At 47.8% G+C, this 25,189-nt stretch overlaps 1 protein-coding gene and 1 long non-coding RNA gene across 2 annotated transcripts in view; one reads left to right on the forward strand and one right to left on the reverse strand.

The window, feature by feature from the left end:
- LOC138447627 (uncharacterized) overlaps positions 1–25,189 on the reverse strand; it is a 355,678-nt gene that overhangs the window by 55,857 nt on the left and 274,632 nt on the right. The gene's annotated exons all lie outside the window — the stretch shown is intronic.
- LOC138582674 (olfactory receptor 5T7-like) lies at positions 20,474–22,495 on the forward strand. Its single transcript, XM_069654211.1, has 2 exons — positions 20,474–20,559; positions 21,538–22,495. The coding sequence occupies exons 1-2, from the start codon at positions 20,474–20,476 to the stop codon at positions 22,493–22,495; spliced, it is 1,044 nt and encodes a 347-aa protein (XP_069510312.1).

Here is a 25,189-nt window from a genome sequence, read left to right on the forward strand (position 1 = left end):
TTCCACATTGCAGAGGCGTTTAATTTGAGCAGATAAGGCATGGTGCGATCAAAATATTATTTCAACTGGCAAAAGAAATTAACTCCGAGCAGATATCTGTTTATCAAGTGCTGCTCACTACAAAATGAGAAAAGAGTCTCATTAATATACCGCCTGAGGATGGATCTGAGGAGGTAAGCAGGCCAAAATTGTTTGCTGGGTGCGTGAATATCAGGGGATCCTATAGCTGAATGTTGGAAAGGCAACTCAGCAGGGTAGGTGATTGGTTGCTTAGACATTAAGGGGGTAATTCATAGAATTTAGCGCACAAGTGGCGCATGCGGCTGGTGCACAGTGTGCGCGTGCGAATCTCTGCGCCAGCCGCGTGCGCTAAAATCAATTTCCACGCACAGCGTATTCATGGATTTTAGCTACCAAAACCAGCCGTGGCGCACAGTCCCGCAGCGATCCTGCAGCAGCGCCAGTTACGCCCCCAAGAATGCCCCTCTTGCAGGGAAAAGCCATCAAAATCCCCAATCCAGCGCAAAGGGCTGCGCTAACCCTGTACCAGCACGGCAAGCGGGGTATGTGTATCACTGGGGTTTGCGGGAAGTTTCACACGCGATTGGCCCTGTGCGAGCGGGGTATGTGCATTACTGGGGTTTGCGGGAAGTTTCACACGCAATTTCAGCAGGGTACGTGTATTTCAGAGGTGCACGGGAAGTTTCACATGCGATTTCAGCAGGGTATGTGTATTTCAGGGGTGCGTGTGAAGTTTCACATACAATTTCAGCAGGGTACGTGTATTTCAGGGGTGCGCGGGAAGTTTCACACGCGATTGGCCTGGGTACGTGTATTTCAGGGGTGCGCAGGAAGTTTCACACGCAATTGGCCTGGGTATGTGTATTTCAGGGGTGCACTGGAAGTTTCACACGCAATTTCAGCAGGGTAAGTGTATTTCAGGGGTGCGCAGGAAGTTTCACACGCGATTTCAGCAGCGTACGTGTATTTCAGGGGTACGGGAAGATTTACACACGATTTCGGCAGGGTACGTGTATTTCAGGGGTGCGCGGGAAGTTTCACACGTGATTTCAGCAGGGTACGTGTATTTCAGGGGTGCGCGGGAAGTTTCACACGTGATTTCAGCAGGGTACGTGTATTTCAGGGGTGCGCAGGAAGTTTTACACACGATTTTGCTGTCAGAGGGAGGAACACATATTTTGTGGGTGTGCAGGGAGTACTACACGTGAATTGGCAGTGTGGGTCCTCCCAGGTGTCCCCTCTACCCCCTCCACGACCCCTGCAGGCAGCCCACACCACAGGGGACTACCCTACACCCCTGGTCATGTCCCCCAGCACCGCCACCCCCCCAGCAGTGAGGGGCACCTGCCAGCAGGCCCCGCCACATGTTCCCCAGCCCCCACACCCCCACATCATTGACAGGCAGCTGCCAGCAGGCCCTGACACATGTTCCGCAGCACCCCCACGCCCCAGCAGTGAGGGGCACCTGCCAGCAGGCCCCCACTCATGTCCCCCTGGACCCCCACCCCCCATCATTGACAGGCACCTGCCAGCAGGCCCCGACACATGTCCCCCTGCACCCTCACCCCCCCATCATTGACAGACACCTGTCAGCAGGCCCCGACACATGTCCCCCAGCAAACACGTCATCACAATCTAGATCCCTGGCTCTTATGGCCACCCAAATCCCACCCCACGCCACGCCACCCCAGTCCAAACAACCAACCAAGCTTTACATTCACTCCAAATTGAAATCCCCATTACATGATAGATCATAAATAAGCAGTATGCGCATGAGTACAAGTCTGTCAGACCCACACAATGGCAACACATGACTGAGAAAACCCACATTGTGACATGCATGAAACCAATGAGAGAAGACCACACATTGAAGTAAGAAACAAAAATGTATTCAAGTCAAAATGAAGGGAATGAAATTAAAACACACAATAATGGCAATAATAATCAAAATGCAGCATGTCCCAATAAATGATAAATAAATAAAATGAGAATCCAAATTAATCCAAATGAAAATGTGTCCAAAGTCACCGTCCAACAAAGCAAATCCAAAGGGAAAGAAAAGCGTAATATCCATTGCTCCATGGTGAAGAAAACAAAAGATGAAGGAGAAAATCCACTGTAAAACTATGTACAAATAGCAAATCCAGGGTCCATGAGCCCAACGACATAAATGAAACCTACAATGAAACCTACCCAATTACTAACTATACACAAAAATGTGGGGCATAGTCAATGCACCCCAAATGAAAGAAAAAAAATGAAACTTAACACTAATGAACTATATACAATGGCGGCGGGCAAGTCCAACGGCTCACTTGTTGATGTCATAGGCCAGGGCATCATCGAACTCCTGTTCAATGTCTTGGAGGTGGGCCTGTTCTGTGGCCCCGTGGTCTCGCAGGGATAACGCCATGTCCACCTCCAACTCCCTGTGAATTCCCTCGAGCCTGCCTCAGCGCCCTGTGCATGGAGTTCTCCGCCCTGACCATTGTGAGCGTGCCTCCTCTGCCCGCCGCCGCTCCGCACCTATCTGCTGGCCCAACCGCTGCCACACGGCAGACACTCCCATTCCAGGGTCCTCCTGACCTCCGGCCGATGCCTGCCCCTCTGATGTAGATGGCCCCGAGCCATGATGCCTTCCACGTTGAGCCTGCCGCTGCCTCCGACGCAACTGCCTCTGCCAGCACGACGGCATCCAGGCTGATGGAATCCACCGACGCCGTCGTGCACGTGCCCTGCCCGATGATGCCGGCACATCCTCCATCTGCTGGGGTCCAGTTGCTGTGGTGTCCACCCCTGCTGGACCTGCGACTCCCGACTGTGGCAGGGATGGGATCCCCACCGAGCTGGCTGCGTTGGTCAGGGCAGGTCCACAACGGACCCTGGTGGCATCTGGGCCAGAAGACGGCATGGAGAACGACTGGCGCATAGTCTTCACAGAGGAGGAGAGGGCCACCAGAGTGGCGTACACATGTACAAAATGCCAGACCATAAACACTCCCAACTGGGCCACGTTAGCACGCTGCTCTTCGTGATGACGTGCGTGCTCCCCCCGGAAGCACGCAGGTCATCACGAATGTCATGCGTGTGCAACGCGACACCAATCAGGACCTTCTCCATACGGCCAGGGGTCCCCTCGTCCGCAGGTAGAGGAGTGTCAGATGACATGGACATCCCCCCTACCTGCGGACGGGCCTGGGATGGGGCATCCCTGCTGGTGCATGGTGGTGCAGTCACAGTTACAGGGACAGTGACATGCACAGGCTCCTCCACAGCGACCTGTGCTGCCTCCTGCCCTGCCCCTGGACTGCACCACTTGCACCAGTGGTACCACCCACACCAGGCCCCATGTGCGGCTCAGTAGCGGCCTCCTCCTCCTCTGTGGAAACCACCAACCTGGATGGCTCCACACCGTCTTCCGCCGTTGCAAGCCCCTGTGGGTGCTCACCCACCCCTTCCGCTGCAGCCGTAGTGGCAGACGCAGCACCAGTCCCCTCACTCCCGGACGATGGTAAATTCTGGGAGGATGACTGGGCCTTGCGTCACCGGCCGGTGGGGGAATCCCCGCCGCTTTGCTCCACAGCACCGTCTCCGCCCTCTTCATCACTTGCCGCTATGTAGAGGGAGACATACAATACAAGCATCAGGGTACTGTACAATGGTCCCCTAGACAGGAAGCAATAGCAGATGAGTGGCAATGTCAAACATCACTTCCATCATGTCCCTCCACAACACATGGGTCAGTGCAGGCAAAACACATGCAGTAACAGGCATGGCACATGCAATGAGCATTAGCATACATGAACAAGGGACTCTTGAAACATACAATGCTGGTTTGAAACTCACATGCATCATGGGTCATGCCTATCACATGCACACACTTCACCGTAGTTTCATCCATCTGGCCTCGTACACCCCAGACACAGTGGGTACAAGGATGAGTAGGCTGCATCAGTGAATCTGAACATTGTCACAGACATGTGTCATGCATCCATGGCATTTACAAGTCAGACATGCAAGTCAGACACACAGACATGGACACCATACATGTCCATGACCGCAGCACCCATCTCTCACACCACATCCATGACCAATAACAGAGACAGGCATGCATTAATGTGTGCATTCTGCATGCTGCTCCGCATGTTGCATTATAACACATGCACCTACCATGTGGTTCACACATTACTGGTCTCACATGCATGACCATGATGTCCCTGCACACACACATACGTACATGGCCTATGTCACACATACAGGCAAGTATCAGATAACCAGCACCCTACAACATGCCCTGTCTCACACAGCAATGCTTGGCCACTTACCGCCCAACTCCAGATGGGTCTGCCTCTGAAGGATCTGGGCGTGGAGCGCTGGGCCTACGCGTTCCAGGACCCTCATCTGGATGGTACTCACGCTGCCCCGGCCCCCCACCACAAGGCACCGGGCCTTTATGAGGGTCCTGGACCTCAAGTCCTCCCAGCGCTTCTTGACTTGATGTCGCGGGTTGCCACCCCCTACGCGATGATGGCAACCACAAAGTCGTCCCAGATCCTATCCTGTCCTTCCTTGTTGGCGCGTGATGTTCTGAAGACGGCATCGTAATGCCCCAGGACATGCTCCACCAGGACACCAACTTCCTTCTGACTGAAGCTGGTGGCCCTCTGCCCCTCTGGCTGTGGGTCGCCAGTGGTCTCAGATGGTGGTTGCCCCGATATGGCGACCCCCGAGGCAGGCGTGGGTGGGAAACTGGGTCCTGGGGCTGGGCTGTGGAGCGATGGTATCCCAGTCGGGAGTCTTCTGTTCCAGCAGGGGTGGACACAGCAACTGGACCCCTGCAGATGGCTGATGTGCAGGCACCAAATAGCAGGGCACGTGGGCAGCAGGCAGTCAGGCAGCAGCAGATGGCAGCTGGGAGCGTGCTCGGGGCTCTGGGGGGCAGAATAATGGCCTTCATGGCAGGAGCGTGGTCTTCCGTGTGTTTTCGTGTGGCCAGCTTCATACGGAGTGATTTGGCACGTGAAAAAATTGCACGTCAGCGTGTAATTTGAGGAAAGGCCCTTAGCGCGTAAGCACGTCTGTGACGTATCGTGCACGGGCGTTGCCCTTTCGCGTGTAAAACTTCCCGCGAACCCCTGAAATACACGTACCCTGCTGAAATCGTGTGTGAAACTTCCCGCGCACAACTGAAATGCACATACCCAGGCCAATCGCGTGTGAAACTTCCCGCACACCCCTGAAATACACGTACCCTGCTGAAATCGCGTGTGAAACTTCATGCGCACCCCGAAATACACGTACCCAGGCCAATCGCGTGCAAACCTTCCCGCGCACCCCTGAAATACACGTACCCCACTCAGTATTAGCGTGCTTTTTATTTGTGCACACTTTTGTAATGCGCAGGGACGCTACCGCCTGCCTTTGTGTGGCGGACGTGTTTAGACCTGTGCATGTCTTTGCCCGTGCGCAGGTTTGCCCTATTCGATTCCATGAATACGTGTGGTTCGCGTGCGTGTGGGCGTTCTGTGTACTTCCCAGCAGTACTTCCTCCGTTACGCCTTCTTTTTCACGCGTAATTCCCCATTCCCCATGTGCGCTGCGCTATGTGCGCTTTCGCTGTGTGCTTAGCGCACGCTGTTTGGAGACGTGTGCGCCAGCATGCGCCATGCACCGATTTGACGCACAACCAGTGGGAAAGTAGCGCAGTGCCTTCCTTGAATTGGCACACGTTTGTTCCATGAATCGGCCCCTAACTGTTTATACCTTCCTGCAAATCATATGGATTGTTTCCTATTCCTTCTGCAACATGTGCTGTAAAATGTGTTTTAATTGGGGATAAGCATGTCTCTCTCGCTTCACTCTGTGTGGAAACATCTGTCCGCATAGTGAAAATCAAAAGCTGGTGACTATACAAACAGTAGGTGAACATATCTTAAAGTGAAATATACAAATGTAGTTCAAATGACTGCCCCCTTAGAAGAAAGTATGCAAGACAAAAGTGCATTGGACTCCAGAAAAATAACCAGAGAGAGGAATGGTTCCAATAGATATGCTGGTAAAGTGTCAACGGTGCTCAACTTTTAAACCCAGCAATTTGTGGTGAAATATTCCCTGGAAAACAAAATCCCAATATGAGACAAGTGTTTGTTTTCTTGTGGGTAAGCGCCTTCACTGGGAGCATGACAACCTGGGTTAAATCCTTGTAGCCAAATACTGGAGTAAGCTTGCCAACTTCCAACAAAACAAGGGGTTGCGTCCACCCTCTGAAAAAAATATACGCTGTCCACCCACATGGATCCTTTACTTGTGCCCTTAAAAGCAGCCACACCCACGGAAAAAACTGCACCAGAGTCCAGGATTGCAACCTCTCTTGCCAAATTCTGGGCAAATATTCATGGATCACTTGACCTCTCATCATTTCCCCTCCTCACCCCCATGTCCGGCTTTCAGCAAAACTCTGCTTTATAAAGATAACTTGAAAAGTACACATACCATAGTGTCACTCAATATATAAATGCCATTATTCCCCCCATGTTCTGTCTGATATTGGCCTGGAAGATGGCATAGATTTAGGCAACTAGCTTGTGCTTTGTGTGTTCTTTCAGAATGAAATGTCCATTTGCATTTCTTCACACAGAAAGGTTACAAGCATCTTGTCCAAAACAATGGTCCCTAAAATGACAAATCGCTCCTAACTCCCCTTAAAAAGGAAAGTGCTAAGCAGCAATTTAGGGGCCTGCCACTTCTGATGGGCCACTGGGTCCAGGTGCTCTAGAGAGGAGGTTGGGAGGTGACCGTGACACTGTGGCCTCATGCAACCTTTGCACATGGAAGCCTCACACGGCTTTCCTTTTAACGCCAACATGCAACTGACACTTTTCAGCTCTCCTTCAGACAGATATACATATGTTCTGTGGCCACAAACAGAGACACTGAAAAATCCATGTTAAAATATTTATTGCAAATACAAATATTTGTCAGTGGTCAAGGACTATTTTGAAGAATGTAAGCCAATTTTAAGACGTGAGTCGGCAACCACAAATATTGGTGAAATGTGTCTACATTTCCTCAAAATAGCTCTGACCACATTAAATACAATTTCTCTTTTAAGAAGAAGTTTTTTAATAAGGTCAGGGGACAGTAGGGGAAGCAATGGGAGAAAGCAAACAAGCAAACATGGGAGGAGTAGTGCCCTTTTCCTATTGTCTCCCAAGGCCCCTCTCCAGCCACCCCTTTACCCCCAAACTTCCTTCCATCCCTGCTCACACTAAGGCATCACTGGGATAGGGGAAACAATGTTTTTCAGTTTGAACCTAGGAGGTAGGAAGTAGCTTTTCTTCCAAGGGGGTCCGAGGGACGGGGGCGGTTACGGTGTTTATCTGATTTCACTTAACACAGGAAAGCCTATCTATGATGCAGTATCTGGCTTCACATACTTTTGAGGTGACATCGTAATCATACGAAGGTCAGTTCTCGGTCCTCATGGTACAACACTGTGATTGAGAAAGATAGGCCTGGATTTCGATATATTGTTGTAAATGCCTCGACTTTCTGAATACCTTTATATCAAGTTAAGGTCACAATGCAGTTTCTCAATTGCCCTGAGGCAGCAGAGATAAGGTTGCAACAACAGTTCAAAGAGATATTTACTAGAAGGGGTAAGATGAAAGCATTGGATCAGGTGTGGGATTGGGCAAATAGAGGTCTTGCAGCTTGGGGAATAAATAAGGAACACATATTTAATTATCATTTAGGTTTGATTAGAGCGTGCAGCATAGCTTATCACTGACCAACACAAACATGAACATTGGTAAATTGCATGTGATTGGGACCATCAACACTCAAGATGTCCTGATCCAGTTGATCAAAGGGATCATAGTATCAGGAAAAAATCAGGAAAAAAGATGGAATTGGGCATTCCCTGTCACGAAGAACAAGACTACCTAAGCAGTCAGCTTCTGAACATCAAGGACGATGTTTTGCATAAAAGCTGGAAAAGAATCCTTAGTGATGAGTCCAGATTTCCGGAAGATCTGTGATCCTGGTGAGAGCTGTGGAAGTACAGTGAATGTAGTTGTGAGAGCAAAACGTGCACCTTCAAGGATAGCTCAGGGTCAATGTGCTTGTCTTGGAAGCAAGACGACGCAGGGTAACACAGGTTTGATCCTCAGTTCGCGCTTAGAAACCTCTGGGTATTAAGCGCGTTATAAATAACCAATTATAATTATAATTATGAAGGCATCCAGGGCTCTTGGGAAGGCTGCAACTCAAATTGGGTCGACAATAGAGGTGTGTGACAAGTGCAGCCATCTGAAAGTCCTCCTCGGTACTTGACTCCTGCCCAATAGGCATCCTCTAACTTATGACTACGTATTTGTTCCAGTTGGAAATGTTGGCCCTTACAATCTCCTCAGCAGCAACATCTTTGCTTCTCAATAAGTTGACAGGTGTTACTGGTAAGAAATACAGTATGTTTGGATGGCATGGCAACCTGAACCATCCTGTATGGTAAGCTGCTATTTCAGAAGAAGTATTCCTGTGTAGAGTTACTCTCTGTGCCCCCTGTCGATATTCATTTTATTTTGCAGACCCAAAGCCGGCAGTTTGATATTTTCTGGTCCCCAGAAAAAAAGAGGTTGGTAAGCTTACATATAGAATATCAGTCTAGAGGGCCGAAGGTTTTGCCCAGAAGATTCAATAATTGGTTGCCATTATTATAGTATACATTTTATTTTATTTTATTGTGCATTTGTTAGGCGCTTATACAGTAAGTCAATTCTGTGTCCAAGCGCCCACAGGGCAACAGGGAGGAAACATGAGATTGAAGCAATAATACAGTGGCGCATGAGGACAAACCTACTATGCCTTGTGAGTGTTCAGAATGTGCAAGTGCAGGGAGAAGAGGGAAGTGGGAGTGGGGGTAGGTGCTGGAATGTCCGTGATCGCAGATGAGCAGCAGAAGGAGTGCATGGTATGGTAAGTGCTATGCAACCAAAAGCTGTATTGGGTCAATAGAGCAAGCCTACAGGAAGGAGGCCTATGGGGGCTGAGGCAAGTGCTGCAAGGTAGGCAGAAGCTGAGGCAATTGGGTATGGGAGGCTAGGACCCCAAATGATACATAAGGGCCCTGAACATCAATCACAGTGATGGTGAGACTTAGCAGAGAGGGGAGGAGGAGAAGGAGGAGGTGACGAGCATAGTCTTAAGGAGTTTCTGAAATTTGAGGAAGTCCTGCTTAAGAAGAAGATGAAGGCGAAAGCTGTTCCATAGGAGGGAGCCAGCTAAAGAAAGGGATCGGTCTCTGGCCCACTGTTTAGCGAAATTCTTTATACACAGAGTTGGTGCCAGAGGGCCACAGAGGTATAGAGAGAGAGCATTTGGTAAGAGAACGTTGCAGATAGCGTGGTCCCAGGCCCCAGAGAGCCTTGTGCATGATGCAGAGGGATTAGAATTTAATCTGTGCAGCCGCCGGGAGCCAGTGAAGAGTTTTTAGGGCAGGAGAGATGCAGTCCCTGGACTTTAGGCCAAGGATAAGTCTTGCTGGCCTATTCTGGATTAGCTGGAGGGGTCGTAGAGTAGAAGAAAGTAGATTCAGGAGAAGGCTATTGCAGCAGTCAAGCCTAGAGAGAACCAGGGCTCGGCTAACATTAAGCTGCTGGGGGAAAGTGAGAAAAGGAACAATTCCTTTGAGAGGGAAGAGTTGAAAGTGGGACTTCTTGGCAATGTCCTGAGTGTGAGGGAGAAAGGAGAGAGAGGACTTGAAGATGACTACAAGGTTTCTGGCTTCAGATGAAGGATCAGGATGAGAGCCCTAGAGGATGGGCAGAGTGAGGGGAAAAAAGAGGCAGCAGGGGTCCCAATGGGAATTATTTCATTCTTGCTGCCATTGAGGCAGAGATCAAAGGAAGTGCACAAGGACTGGATGGCAGAAAGGCAGTCGGGGGTGATGGAAGGTTCAAGAGGGTCAGCAGGAAGTATCAAAAGGAGTTGGTTGCTCGTGTCAAAAGCAAAGCGGAGATCGAGTAGGATGAGGACAACTGGAGAGTTAGAGACCAGAGATGCAAGCAGTTCTTCACGTTCAGAAGAGCAGATTCCGTGCCTCTGTATGCTCAAAATCCAGATTGATGGTCATGGAGACCACCAAGTTCAGTGTGTGAGGTGAGTTGTGGAATGACCAGATTCTCCAGCAGTTTCCCAAGGAAGGGGATGATAGAAATAGGGCAGTAATTGGCTGGACAGGTAGGATAATTAATGTGAAAAAGGGCATTCATGTACGAGAGGTAATACTTAATGAAGGGAAGATGCCTTTTGATGTAGCCATCATACAGTCACTTAGTGTACTCCCTACAAAGTTCAATTGATAATGACATCTCTGACCACCTCACCTTACCTCACCTTACTTCACCACTACTCTGTGCCTGACACCTTTCTTTCTGGTGCCACAGATTCTGCCATAAAGAAAGTAAGGTTTCAATCCTTAATAGACCTTCCAAGTCCAGTCCAAAAATAAAGTATGAGTATTTTTTTATTTTTTATTTTGGTTGGCTGATAAATCAACCTTTCAAAATTTACATAATTTACAAAGACCAAAATTACTATACAAAGGTTAAATAAAATGCCATTTTTACACAACACAACATTAGTCAGGAAAGGTGAATTAATCAAAACAAGAAACATAAGAAGAAAGCACAGATACCATCAAGGTTTCCAACATGAGGCAAAATAATCCCCTCATTTCCCCACAGTCATATTGCACATCTATTGTTCAATTCAGAATGCAACCAGTGGGAAACTCGAATTTACTGCGGGTGAATATCCCCTTCAGCTCCCCACAATCTTATTTCACATCTGCTTTGCGATTCAGAAAGCAACCAGAGTGCAACTCGAATTAGCTAGGATGGAATTACAGCATTGACAAATTGTACCAGTGCAATCTGTATGGAAGTCTTTGTATTGGTTAATTGGTATGTCCATATTTCCTCACTAGAACATAGTGAGAAGAATTGACAGCACCTATTAAACAGTTTGTTCCGGATTAAGGACAAAGCAGAACGTCAACGACCAAATGGCACAATGATTCAGTTTGAAATTGATCCTTACAATATCTGCAATATGTGTCATCTTTATCAATTAGGCGTCTCCTGCCTAAGATCTGCCTTCTTCAAACATAAATTTAACCTAATCCATAACATCTGGGATCTTACAAAGTTAGACAGGCATTTGACTTAATAAGGTTCCATAATGCATAATCTTTTTTGGGAAAGCAATATTGTTCCACCATCCACATATTCCGAGCATTGGTTACATGTATGTATCCAGTCAGCTCGGTGAATTTTCAATTTCGCTTTTGTGGGATTCAATAAAAGGAGTTCAAGAGAAATATCAGCGTTGATTAATGCTTCTAACACACAATCAGTCCATTTTTTGGGTAAATCAAGACGAGATGTTAGCAAATGTTTTGCAAGAAGGCTCAAAATATTCGGAGAAGTGGCGCCTATTAGGTATTTTCTGTACAGAGTGCAAAATTTCCACATCACTTGGCTGTACATGGAGATGGTTCCTATTTCATACCGAAGTAATGGGAGCGGAGTACATTTGGGGAGGCTTAATACAGTTTTCCAAAAGAAAGTTTTGTAGTGGTCCCAAAATGATCTTGGTTTCGGTGATCTTGTTTCTGCACCATAAATAATAATTGGAACCACTTTTTGTTGATAAAAAGTCATTATGTGTGTTAGCGTAAATTTGACGTTTCTGTACAGCAAAATTCTTGCTTGGGAAGTTAATGATCGAATTTTTGCATTCAGAGTTGCTGTAAAGATGTGATTGTTTTGCAGCTCTGTAAATGGAAGGCCCAAATATTTGTATTGCGGGACTCTGGCTACTTCCTGATTTTGACGAGTCCATTTGTGAGTAGATGTTTTTTTTACAGCAGGATGACAAGATACTATTTGTGTTTTATCTAAATTAATAATGAGATTATTCTCATTAACAAACTCTTGAAGTTTGTTCAACAAATTTTGAAGCCCACCCGGAGAGCAGGAGAGTAACACGAGGTCATCAGCATATAAGAGCCAGATGATTTGATTTTCTGCGGGCCTAGTTTCGGGTCATCTGAGATATTCTCTTCAAACTTAATACCTATATCTAATAGAAAAAGGTTAAAGATTGTCGTAGCTAAGATGCACCCCTGCTTAAGGCCTCGGTTTGTTGGAATAGAAGCGGATAATAAACCATCCAGAGAGAGTCTAACTTGCAACAAGGTGTTAGAATGCAATAATTTGATTAAAGTAAGAATTGAAACAGGGCAACCATAGTGTTCAAGTTTCTTAAATAGCAACTGTCGATCGACAGATTCGAACGCATTGCCGAAATCGACAAAGGCTATGTATAGGTTTTTTTTTAGTTCAGCATATTTATTCTTAATCAAGTTAAGGAGAAGCATGTTAGGAGAAGTACCGAAACCCGTGACAAAGCCAGCCTGGAAAGGATCTCTTTTAGCATTACGCCTAGTCCAGTCGTTCAGCTCTTGCAATATAATACGCCTGTACGGTTTACCAGGGACATCCAACATAGCAATTGGTCGATAACTTTGAGGTTTATTACAATCACCTTTTGTAAAAAGTGGAATGATGATTGAGTGTGTCCACGATGATGGAATACTTTGCGTAACGTTAATATTGTGAAAAATTTGAAACAGAATCTCAGTCCAGAGTTCGGGATTGAGTTTGAAGATCTTATTAGATAACCCATCTGGGCCTGGAGCGATGGGTTGACTTATTGTAGAAATGTAATAAAGTATTTCGGCTCTTAATATATCAAGATGAAACACGGGCAAAGACTCACCTTCCTGTACTAGAACCACTGGGACTGGGGTGGCGTACATTTTAGTAAAATGCTCAATCCAGGCCTCTTCAGAAACATTGTGAATCTGTATCAGTGTTTGCGGTGTGGTTGTGGCTTCATTAAGAGTAGCCCAGATTTATGCGGTGTTCTGATTTCGCATAAGATTCAACATATGTTCGCCATCCTTTTGGCAAAGTGTTGCGTGGTGTATCCGCAACCAGTTTTTGTAACCTGTCTTCGCTTTATTCAAGGCAGCCATTTTAAGGCCTGCTGGAAGCAGGGAGGCTTTAGTCTCAATGCACGATATTCTGTTCTTTTATTTTTAACTTGAGCATTTTTTTGTGTTCCGCGTGTTTGCTGAGTGTCTCTGCATAAATTCGTAGAAACACACGTTAGTACCCTCACCACTGCGTCATGAGTGGGCAAAAGCAGATGTGAGAGAGTTTGAAAATTGGGTTCGACTTTCTTCAGACCACCTCATCCCGTTCACTTGTGCATTTACCCTCACAGTCCCTGAATACGTGGGGGACGCATTTAGTACCATTTTGTGAGGAATGAACCAGGAGCTAGTTAGCATTTGATGGTCACTGTCTACAACCGGCATTATCTGAAAACCTGCTATGTGTGGCAACAGTCTTGGGTCAACATACATTTTCTTGAGGTTTCCCAGGTGAAAAGAGATGCAAATTAAGATCCCCGGCTAAAACAGTGTGAACCATGTCCGGTAGCATGACAACACATTCTAGCAAACAAGAGAGATCATAACAAAATTTTGCATCATCAATCCCCTGACAATTCCAATAGATGTTAACTAATGCATACAGAACGGAACAAACTGAAACTATGGTCAATTGCATAAATGGGTTTGGCGCATACGAGGTAATCATTTTAAGGTCACTGCTGGTTTTAATGCAAGTAATGAGGCCAGCCATAGGACGCCCTTTGCCACTATAAAGTGCAGGCGTAAAATGCATGATGTGGTCATTCCAAATTGGAGCCACGTTTCTTGCAACATAATAATGTCAAACTGAAGTAATGAGGAATTCTGATTATTAATCAAGTGGAAATGCCCACGAGTGTTCCACAAAACACATTTTAACAGTTTGTCCTCGTGCTGATGCGCTAGTTAGCTTTTTGTCTCACAATTGCAAACACATTTTGATTGCATAGGTTGTTCATGAGCAACAGAATTAAATGGAATTTGCGCAGAGACTGTACATTTAGGAGGCTCATCACCAAAAGCGGGCCTCAACAACAGAACAAAGCCCATTTCAAATAGATGGTTTTTCGCGGACCAAATGATGTTCCGAACCAACCGCGAGCGTAACTTCAAGCAAATAGTGGTTAAAACATTTTCATTAATAAATTCTACCTGCTCAATGTCAGCCAATCCTATATCTTCCAATTGTTTAAGATCAGAGAAAATTTCGAGCACACTGTGTCTATTAAGCAGGTATTGCGGAGGAGGGGCAGGACGCCAGCCAAGGATTAAAGTGTTGGCATAAGTATTGTGTTTGAAATCCTCCGGTTGCTTTTTTGATGGTTGTTTACGAGGTTGTGAGACAATCACAGAGGGCGATGGAATTTTTGTTTGAGGTTTAGGTTTAGGAAGAAGGGCTTGTAATAGTTGAGCAATCTCAGCCCCCGTCCTTCAAAGAGGTCTGAACTGGATTTTAGCGGAGCACTTGGACCTGTGCCACCAGCCAGATTGCAACTGTGTTGAGCACCATCTGGTGCAGTTGTAAGGAGGTTCTTCTTAGAAGCTGTTTTTTGCGGACCGTTGCCCTCATTTGGACATCTCTTGCTCGGTTCAGGGCGTGTCACCATCAGTCCCTTCTCAAGAGTGGACATATCAGTGGACATGATTTGGGGGGCACCAATAATCGGGAGATGGGTAAATCTAGCCATATAGGTGTCCACCTCCCTTCTGATTTCTTCACGCCTGTCCAGCGTTACCGAAGGGGTAGAGATGGAAATTGGTGCTTTAAGAGGAACGTAGGTCCCTCTTTTCAGGGCCAAGTTTGGGATGGTAGAAGATTCAGACTGATGCTGTATCGCCTCAACAAGATTGTCCAAAGGGGCATACGGCTCCGTAATAGGTTTATTTTGAGCCCCCAATTTGAGCTTTTTTAATTGGTTCAATTCCACGTATGTTTTCACAACTGCCACAGATGCTGCAGTAGAACTTTTTGTTGGAGTTTTCAAAGCTTTAATAAGTTGTTTGGTAGAACCAGAGGTCATGTTTTTCTCGGCTTTTAAGTTTTTAGGCTTTTGCTTAGGCACCTGTACAGTTTTGATTTTGGCATTCCCCGGTCCCATGTTCCTGTTTTTATACAAAAAAGGGACCCCTTTCAATGGTTTGGCAAATATGATGCAAATTTGCCTGTCTTTATGAGCAGGGGAATGAGTGTGAATTACAGCCTCTTCATTGCAAGGAGCAAGGGGGTCAGTAATGACATTTGTAAAAGTGGTAACCCAGCAGGGACTTCTGCTACAACTGGGCATGGCCCTATGGACTGCCTGGCGCCGTTCAGAATTATGGGAGACGAGGCTCTATCAGTGTGAGGCACTCTTATGGGTGATAAAGCTATAGATTCTCGGCGGCAGCTGGCCTTTTCACCCAGAGATCTGGGCAAGTCTTGCCATGCCAGAATGGATGCTATTTGAGAACTCTGAGCATTTATTTTTTCCTTTAGTGATTCCAAAAGTTTCACTAGAGTGTTCATGGTCCTATTCATGGCTTCAAAAGCCAAACCCATAACTCTATTTCCACTAGGAGAGGGCGTAGTGCCTTCTCTGGGCATAATTTGCCTCGGGGTAGGTACTAAAAATGAGGAGGGCACATTGGGCCTTGACGGACTGGCATCGGGAAACCTATTTGGAGAGAAAGATATTTCTTCCGAAATGGTTTGCGCTGAGTAATCAGTGTGCATGGAATCCAAATCAATCACTGCTGTTATGTTGGCAGGGGTGTGACAGGGGCCCCCGCTGCCATTCACACGTGCGCTCACACACTCGCACAATGAGCCACGCCGGAGACGTGTGACTTGCTCGGGTCACCGGCGGCAACTGCCAGCGGACCGTCTTTATTATTAACTGCGCATGTGCGAGCCTCGCTCCCGCTCACGCATGCGTACATTGGCGTATTCACTATGCAACATCCCTCCCTGTTCCCTTGAACAACAAACATTTCAAACATTAGAATCAACAGTGTTCTATTCCAACCACAACTGACAATGTACCATGGGTTACGAGGCAGGGTCCATGATAAAGTCTTGGAACCACTTCGCCGGCTTGCGCCCCGCCCGGCTCGGGTACCTGCGTGCCTCGACATTGGGCGTCTCTGGTGTCCCAGGAGTCTCTGGCGGTCCGTCGTTTCCCTGTGGCACTTCTGTATCCGGACCTGGGCCTTGTGTGACGACTCCTTCCCGGTTCGCTGCTCCTATTCGCTTGAAGAACGATACGTTCCTGGTGACTGTCCCTCGTGTGTTGGCGGCTGTGACCATGGACCCCTTGACATGCGTCACTCCCAGTGGTTGTGTTTCGTAGGGCAGCGACAGCTTTCCTTCAGGTCTCCGATTCCGCACCAGCATGATGTCTCCTACCGCAATCTCTTTCTCTGGTAATCCTCGCCGTACTGTCTCTCTTTCGTTCGGAGCGGCCCGCTCTGTTCGCACGTGGTTGTTGTCGATCTCTCCCGGATGTCGTCCTTCCACCTCTGGTAACAGTCCCCTTGGTACCCGGTTGAAAAGGGCCTCCGCAGGAGCGATTCCCATGGACTGGTGCGGCATCGTGCAGTATTCTCGGGGAAAGTCAAACAAGTTGCGTCGGAGCTCTTCCCCCCTTTCATCGATATGCGGAAGACTTTGTTGAGCGTTCGCATGAAGCGTTCGACTTCTCCGTTCGCTCTTGGCCAAAGGGGAGTGACTATGCGATGTTTTATCCCCCTTCCCTAACTGTAGCGAGCAAATTGTTGTCCTTTGAACGGTGCTCCGTTGTCCGAGCATATCTCCAGGGGAAAACCATGGTTGGTGAACATCTTCTCCATGGCTAAGATGGTGTGGTCACTGGCCGTGGATTCGACCAGCTCCACCTCTGGATATCGCGACCACTGGTCTGTCACCACCAGGAAGTGTGTTCCTCTGGCGTGGATCCGAAATCAGCCTGAATAGGGGGCCCCCTCTCCATGGGACTTGCTGCTTGGCAGGGAATGCAGGCCCTCATAAATTCTTCGACCCTGCTTTCCAGATCCGAAAACCAGACCTTCAACCTAAGCCGTGCTTTTGTCTTAGCCATACCCTTGTGGCCTTTGTGGGCGAGCTGCAGGACTTTGTTCACCAGTGTTCTTGGTATTACGATCTGGTGGCCTCTCAGCAGGAGACCGTCATCTGCAACCGACAGCTCATGGTGCTCTTTCCAGAGCGCTTGTAGGTCCTTCTGCACTCCTACATTCCTCCGGGAGTTGTTCTGGAGGACTTCCCGCCACTCCCCACTGGCTACAGCTTCCTTTATTACGGGGAATGCCTCGTCTGTGTTGGATTCATCTGCGATCTCGTGGCGCGCTAGGGCAACAGGCAGTGCCGACTCCACCACCAGGTGTATAGCCTGTATAGCCTCTATGCCTCTAGAAGTCAGCCACTTCTTGCGAGTCTCTGGGTCGTCCGGTACCCGGATGGTGGGACAAATAGTCTGCCGGGTTGTGTGTCCTTGGGCGGTAGAGTAACCTGACCCCATATTCCATAAGCGAGAGCATCCATCTTTCTATGCGAGGCGGTGGTTTGGAGGATGTACCTGACAGAATCGGGATGAGAGGTTTGTGATCTGTCACCACGACAAGTGGCTTCCCTAGGTTGTAGATCCGGAAGTGTTTGCACCCCCACAATATGGCCAAGGCCTCACGTTCAATTTGAGAATATCTCCTCTCCGTCTCGGTGAGCGCCTTGCTCGCGTAGGCTACAGGTCGCATGGTCCCCTGATGGTCTGCCTGCATGAGGACTGCACCCAGCCCCACCGGGCTGGCATCGACCACGATCTCCAACTCGCGGTCCGGGTTGAAATAGGCCATGGTCTCTTGTGCGGACAGGGCATTCTTGATGGCTGTGAACGCCCTCTGTTCATTTCCTGTCCAGGCCCACGCTACGTCGTTTCTGGTCACAGCCCTCAGCGGTTCCGACAAGGATGCTAGGTCACGAATGAATCGTCCGCAATAGTTGACCATCCCCAGGAAGCTCCTGATTTCTGCTGGGGATGCTGGCGGTGCTGCCTCTCGAATGTCTTTCACCTTTTCGGGATCTGGGGAGATGCCCACAGCGTGGAATATGAATCCAAAAAATTCCAACCTGTCCTTCAAGAATTCACACTTTTCTTTGTGCAGAGTCAGACTGAGGCTGCAAAGTCTCTCGAGGGTGTTTTCCAGGCGCTTTAGATGTTCTGCCTCCGAGCGTGCAAAGACCAGATGTTGTCTGACATATTTATGACGCCCTTGAGTCCTGACAGGGCCCCCCTGATGGCATTTTGGAAGACCTCTGCTGTGGACGAGACCCGAAACTGAGCCTTTTGTACTGGTATAGCCCCTCGTGAGTTGTGAAAGTGGTAATATACCTCGACTCGGGGTGGAGCTCTAGCTGGTGATAACCAGATCTCAAGTCTAGTTTTGAGAAGACCTTCGTTCCCTGAAGTTCGCCAACAATGTCGTCTAGGGTGGGCGTAAGGTGGCATTCTCTCTTGATTGCTACATTGGGCAGCCTCATATCCACACAGATGCGTACTGCGCCCGGCTGTTTGGGCTTTGGTGCCACCACAATTGGGGAGACCCATGGGGTAGGTCCTTCCACTCTTTCAATAATGTCTAAGTCAACCAGTGACTGTAGCTCTTACTCGACCTGAGCCCGCAGATGGAACGGGATGCGGCGATGTTTGAGCGCTGTCGGTCTCACTGACCCATCGATGTGCAGACGAATGGGGTCGCCCTTCAGTTTCCCAATGCCTTCAAAAATCGTCTCAAAGCGGTGAAGCAGAAGTTCCAGATTGGCGTGATATACCGCCAAAGTGAAGTGCACAATGTTCAGCGCTTCTAACGCAGCACAACTAAAAAGGGAGTGTGGGCTTACACTGGTGACAAAGAACCTCGCTTTAATTCTGTTCTGTCCATGAGATACTGGAGCCACAAACACTCCTTGGATGGGAAGGGGTGCATCTCCTCCAAATGCGTATGTCCGTGCTGTGGACTCAGTCAAACCTGGCGGGCCTGGGAGTGCATTGTAGTGTTCGGTAGCTAGCACACAGACAGATGCCCCGGTGTCTATGAGGACCGGAGTAGGGACATCTCTGATGAGTACTGTACATTTTGGTTGTCGACTTTGGCCAGGGGCTTTGGCAATGCTGGAGATGAAGAAGATTTCCTCTTCTTCCTCTTCCTCTTCTGCGATGTTGAGGTCTTGCATACCCTGTTCAACAGCCGATACACCCCTCACTCTCTGAGCATTGCTTCTGTCAGCTCTCTCTGGCCCCCTCGAGGCCGCTACTGCAGTCACTGCCCTGCACACTCTAGCATAGTGTCCTGGTGTGCCACACCGGCCACATACCCTTGATTTGGCTGGACACTCTCCCACGTGCGGTAGGTCATACCCGCAGTAGGAGCACGACAGAGCAGTGCCTGGTGTCATGTAGCTGTCCCCACTCCTTGGTGTCCCTCTCGCTCTTCCTGGACTAGAACGTCCGATCGCAAATGCCTCTTCCTCCTTTCTCGAGTGCGTGGCTGCATCCATCTTCGCCCCCCTGGCCTCAGCCAGTTTGTCGGCTCTCCCCGTGTCCAAAATCTGCTGCAGCGTCAGCCCAGGTTCTCTCAGGACTTGTCTCCTCAGTTTTCCAGAACTGCACCCTTGCAGCAGCTGGTTACGAAACATTTCCTCTTCATTCGCCCACTGGCAGGAGCTTGCTAGGTGCCTTAGCCGCGCACAAGACTGGTCTAGCGACTCTTCTTCCAGTTGCTTTTCGGCACTCATGACAAACCTGTCAAAGTCTACGTTTGCCATGGGAAGAAAATGGTCTTTGAGCGCTTGTTTTACTGCGTCACATGTGACTACTGGGATGTTGAGCGAGTCATATATTCTGTGGACCTCTGTCCCTGCCGAATATACCATGATGGCAATCTTCGCCTCATCCTCCGTTTCCCCCGAGGCTCTGAAGAACATTTCTAATTTTTTGACCCACATGAGCCATTTCGGTCCTAATTTGGATGGAGGGCCCGTGGTATCGAATTCGGGCATGGGAGCCAAAGTACTCTGCATCCTGCGTGGGACTGGGGCCATGGCGCCCTCTTGTTCTCCCTTCTTACCCATTGTGATGTCTGCTACTCACAGGGGAAAGTAGTCCTTCGTGGGTGTTGAGGTGGTCTGGGTAGGCCCACTTGCAACACAGTGTCGTCCTCCGGCACTCCTTCCCGACCGGTTCACTTTTCTTTAATGCCACAGCTCTATGGCAGCACATGTTGTGTAAGTTCCGCAACTTGGTCTCGACTGACAGACGAAATGCAGCTGGCGCACGAGCACCCTCATGGGCCGCAACGACTGCGAACTGCATATGAAACAAAATGGTGGCCGGCCGTGCGATGGATCCGTGCCGACAAAGAGCAACGTTTTCCCCTCCAACGCCGTCGGAGCGGAGAACTGCTCAGGAGTCGTCCTCGTCGCCAATGTTATGTTGACAGGGGTGTGACAGGGGTGTGACAGGGGCCCCCGCCGCCATTCACATGTGCGCTCACACACTCGCACAATGAGCCACGCCGGAGAGGTGTGACTTGCTCGGGTCCCCGGCGGCAACTGCCAGCGGACCGTCTTTATTATTAACTGTGCATGTGCGAGCCTCGCACCCGATCGATCATGTGTACATTGGCGTATTCACTACGCTCCAACTGCTACATCAGCAGAAGCTAGAACAAAACTTTTGCTACCTGTAGAGTCAACACTTGTTATCGTAGCCCCTCGCACCACCATACTGTCTGTAAGAGACCGATTACAAGTCGTCTTATGTGTTAAGTGGTTTACAGTCACAATCCACTCCCACTCCCGAACTTCCCGCGAGCGCCGGTCTCGCTGAACACACAGTGCGGGGGGTGAGGGGGAGTGTCAAGCACCCTTTCAGGGTTCACAGGAAAAAAGCCACGTATGTCAGCAATTTGTTGCCCCTTCAGAATTTTTAGCGCAGCATTATTTACCATTAACCGTGCACGCTTCGGAGTAGGGCAAGTTTTGGTGTCGGAGTACTGTAGCTTAGGTTACACAGATCTTCCACATTCAGGCCTCAGATAGCACCACTATCCCCCAGGTTATTCATACGCTGCACGCCTTAGACAGCATAGTTATATTTTAGATGTCACTGATTTTGCAACAAACATCCAGCATAACCTCTGTTGCACATCATCTAGTCCATAAAGAGTCTCATTATGCTCTGCTACCTCCTTTAAACATGCAAGTGCTGTTCTATCAACAATCATATTCCAGTTGTATGATGGTTATAGGTTATTTTGATTAGAAAGCTATCAAGCATTTACTTTATTTAGGTGTCAGAAATTGTGTCTCTCATAATCTCTTGAGTTTGCAATACAGTATGATCAACAAATGTATCTATTTTTAAAAATTCATATTTTGTTTCACTCTTGCCTTGTTCTTCCAGAGCTACTCAAATAGAAGAATGGAGGAATGGGACAGCCATAGCAGAGTTTATCCTGCTCGGGTTCACTGATGACCCCCACATGAAGCTGCTACTCTTCCTTGTGTTCCTGGCTGTCTACCTCACCACCCTTATAGGAAATGTTGGCATGATTATTTTGATCAGAATTGTTCCCTGCCTTCAAACCCCAATGTATTTTTTTCTCAGTAATTTGTCTTTTGTGGATACATGTTATGTCTCATGCATTTCCCCACAATTGCTGGTGAATTTCCTTGTACAAATCCCCTCTATTTCCATCGCCGGTTGTGCCGCTCAGATGTACTTCTCTGTGGCCTTTGGTACTGCAGAGTGTGTACTCTTGGCAGCAATGGCGATTGATCGATATGTTGCCATATGCAATCCTTTACTCTATTGTATCATTATGAACGTAAAACATTGTGCTCAACTTGTGGTGGTCTCCTACCTTATTGGATTTCTGCATCCCATCATCTATGTGGCTTCCGTCTTCCAACTACCCTTCTGTAAGTCCAACAGGATCAGTCATTTCTTCTGTGACATTCCGCCTCTACTTAAGATCTCCTGCAGTGATACTCGCTTCATTGAAAATCTTCTCTTTGTCTTCACTGGCTCCATAGCCATGAGCGGCCTAATAGCTATTATCGTGTCTTATCTTTATATTTTGTCAACCATTTTGAAAATAAGTTCTACAACTGGCAGAAAGAAGACATTCTCAACCTGTGCCTCCCACCTCACAGCTGTCATAGTGTTTTATGGAACAATTTTATTCATGTATCTTCGGCCCAGCAGTAGCTATGCAATGGATCAGGATCGGGTGGTGTCTGTGTTCTACACCATTGTCATTCCACTGCTGAATCCCATGATTTACAGTGTAAGGAACAGGGAAGTAAAGGAAGCCCTTCGAGTAACCATGTGCAGAAGAGGCTCTTCTGTTCCCTTTTGAACTTCATATGACCAGTAATGATGAGTAAGAAACTATCATTAGTAACCTTTGGAATGTAACCTTTACATGCAGGTGCTCAGAATCTTGATCAGTCAAACCGGCACTCAGCTCACCCAGATTTCATGCAGTTATATCTTAGGACAGTGTTCTTCAAACTGTGGGGCGCAAATGCCTGGGGTACGCGAATCCCACAGCTTGAAGAATAATGCAATACTAATAATTGATTATCGGCAGTGGCCGGCTAGTTCTGCCTTGCATTCAGCCTTTCAGTAAGATGCCACTTTCAAGAGGTAAACACAGCAGGACTATTCCTTCCATCATGTGTTAACTTGAAAGGAGTACCTGACAAAGGCAGGATGCAATGTCCATGCCTGCCACAACACAGCCAAAGGGCCTGTCTTGTGGGAAGCGGTGCCTTTGCATTTTGCCTTCCTGTCTACATGCTGGCTTTCTTTACCACCACCAAGTCATGGTTCTTCTCCTTCCATCTCCTCCGTACAACTCGCTTTCGCTAATGATTTTTTTCTTCTGTATCTGCGGCATCTGATACCATACCTCCTCCTAACTCCTGGGTTGTACCACCTCCCTCCGCACTGGTCTCCTACAACTTCCTTTCTACACCTGGATCCTGAGGCAACAACAACTCAAAGACCATCTGCACGAGCATGGTCACTTGAACCACATGCAATGTCCAAACCTCATCCACAAAAGATACTGAAACCCTGGCTAGGAATAAAGGACCCACAAGATGAATGCCCTACAAAACAAATAATAACATAGCAGCACAATACCTAGACAACTCCCAAAAACTGACCAATGATTTCCCTTTTCGCTACCGCACACTCACCATTTACACCCAGATAAGCTACCAAACCACCCTGCTAAAACACCCAGACCGCACATCACTCTCAAACCAAATCACACACCCAAAGCCTCCTAAACCAAACAAAACAAACTCTTGATGCTGCTCACCTGGAAAAAATAATCAGTGTACAAAATAAAGCACATACCGAAAGCTCACATTCACAGACACCAGTTACTCCTGGTTCTACATGCATCAACAGTTGAGTATTACATCTGTCTTATTCTTCCCTAACCAACCCATTTTATCTTACATAGCCATGAGAGCACCTGGAGACCATGGAAATGGCAGTTTTACATGGTACATCAACTCAACTCAACATAACCTATCCTTGTTTCCTGTGGTTCATGCTATTTTATTATTAATATTATTAAGGAATGTATTGAGTGTAGACCTAGGTTCATGCTCTTCTTCTGATGTTACCACTTTTGACAGACCTTTAATTCTAACAACCACCTGTGCAGTCTCGTTTGCTGACACCACCTCCCCCGTCAGAGTCTTTCTTTACACCACCCCCTTCTTCCAATTCTCGTCTTCCAACAATACCACTGCTTCCTTGACTCTCTGAACTTCCAATTCCTCCTTATGTCTACACTAACCTCTGGATGTTACCACCTCCTCCTTAACTCCCACCACCTCCCAATGTCTACTCCCACTTGTTGACGTTACCAGCTCCTCTGTCACCCTATCAGCTCGCACCACCTCATTCTGTCTACTCTCACTTTTTGATTCACTTCATCCGTCACCATTTTAACTCTATGCACCATCTACTGATCTCAACACCACCTCTCCAGTGTTCTTTGTCTCCCCAGTCTCTGCAGTCAACAGTTGTCTCCAAATACCAGCCTCCTGCTCCTGTAACCCACAAAGTCATACTGTCCTGTTTGGTGTGCATAGTGTGAGATCCCCTCTCACTGGGTGGGACTTTGGGGGAGAGTCTGAACATGTGCTCTTAATCTAGGGTGGCTCTGTGATTGGTTTGGCTCTATGGGGTCACATGGAGTGGTAGCAGGCCAGACTTAACCTACATTAACCTTGGTGGCCATCTTGGATTTCATGTGTGTGCATGGAGGGCAAGGGACACCTGATGTAAGTGTACCTTTGGGGTAGGAGTTGGGGTACTTTTTATGTGGTTTTCATATTCCTTATAAATTCTTGCGAGTTTGCAAGATTGCAGACTTAGCAAGGAGGCCCATGCCCCTGACAGGTTTGTGAACCCTGCGACATTCACAAAACGTGTTTTACCAGTCCCATGTCTTCACTGTGGTCTCCTAATTACCCTCTCAAACTAACTCTCATCTGCCTTCTAGCTAACATGTTCCCTTGCTTCTAACATGTTTCTGTCCTTCACTTTGTCTGCCTCCACTCTAGCACTTCATCCATCATTGTAACATCCCTAACAGACCTGACTGTTCTGCCTACTTGCACTGAAAAATGTCTAATGTTGGTTGTCCATAATCGGTTTATGTGCACCCATGTATTGTCCCGTTGACTGTATTTACTCCCCTCCCAACCTGGTCAGAATGTCACTTGAACTCACCCCATTGTAAGATGTTCAGTGCTTCCTGTCAGTTCTGATTTTCTATCTATTGCACTTTCTTTTGTCATCAAAAGAGCATTGTTTATCTCTGTATAAAATAAATATGTATATTCAAGGAAAAAACTTTTGTTGAGAACTTAATGATATGATATAATAGGTTATTTATAACGCGCCTAATACCCAGAGGTTTCTAAGCGCGGACCCGGGGATGGAACCTGTGGTGCTCCATGTCGTCTTGCTTCCAAGGCGTGCACGTTGCCCATGAGCTATCCTCGCGAAACCTAGGTAACAA

The sequence above is a fragment of the Ambystoma mexicanum genome, chromosome 3q (assembly GCF_040938575.1).
Source record: "Ambystoma mexicanum isolate Mex_15411 chromosome 3q, UKY_AmexF1_1, whole genome shotgun sequence".
Classification (NCBI taxonomy): domain Eukaryota; kingdom Metazoa; phylum Chordata; class Amphibia; order Caudata; family Ambystomatidae; genus Ambystoma; species Ambystoma mexicanum.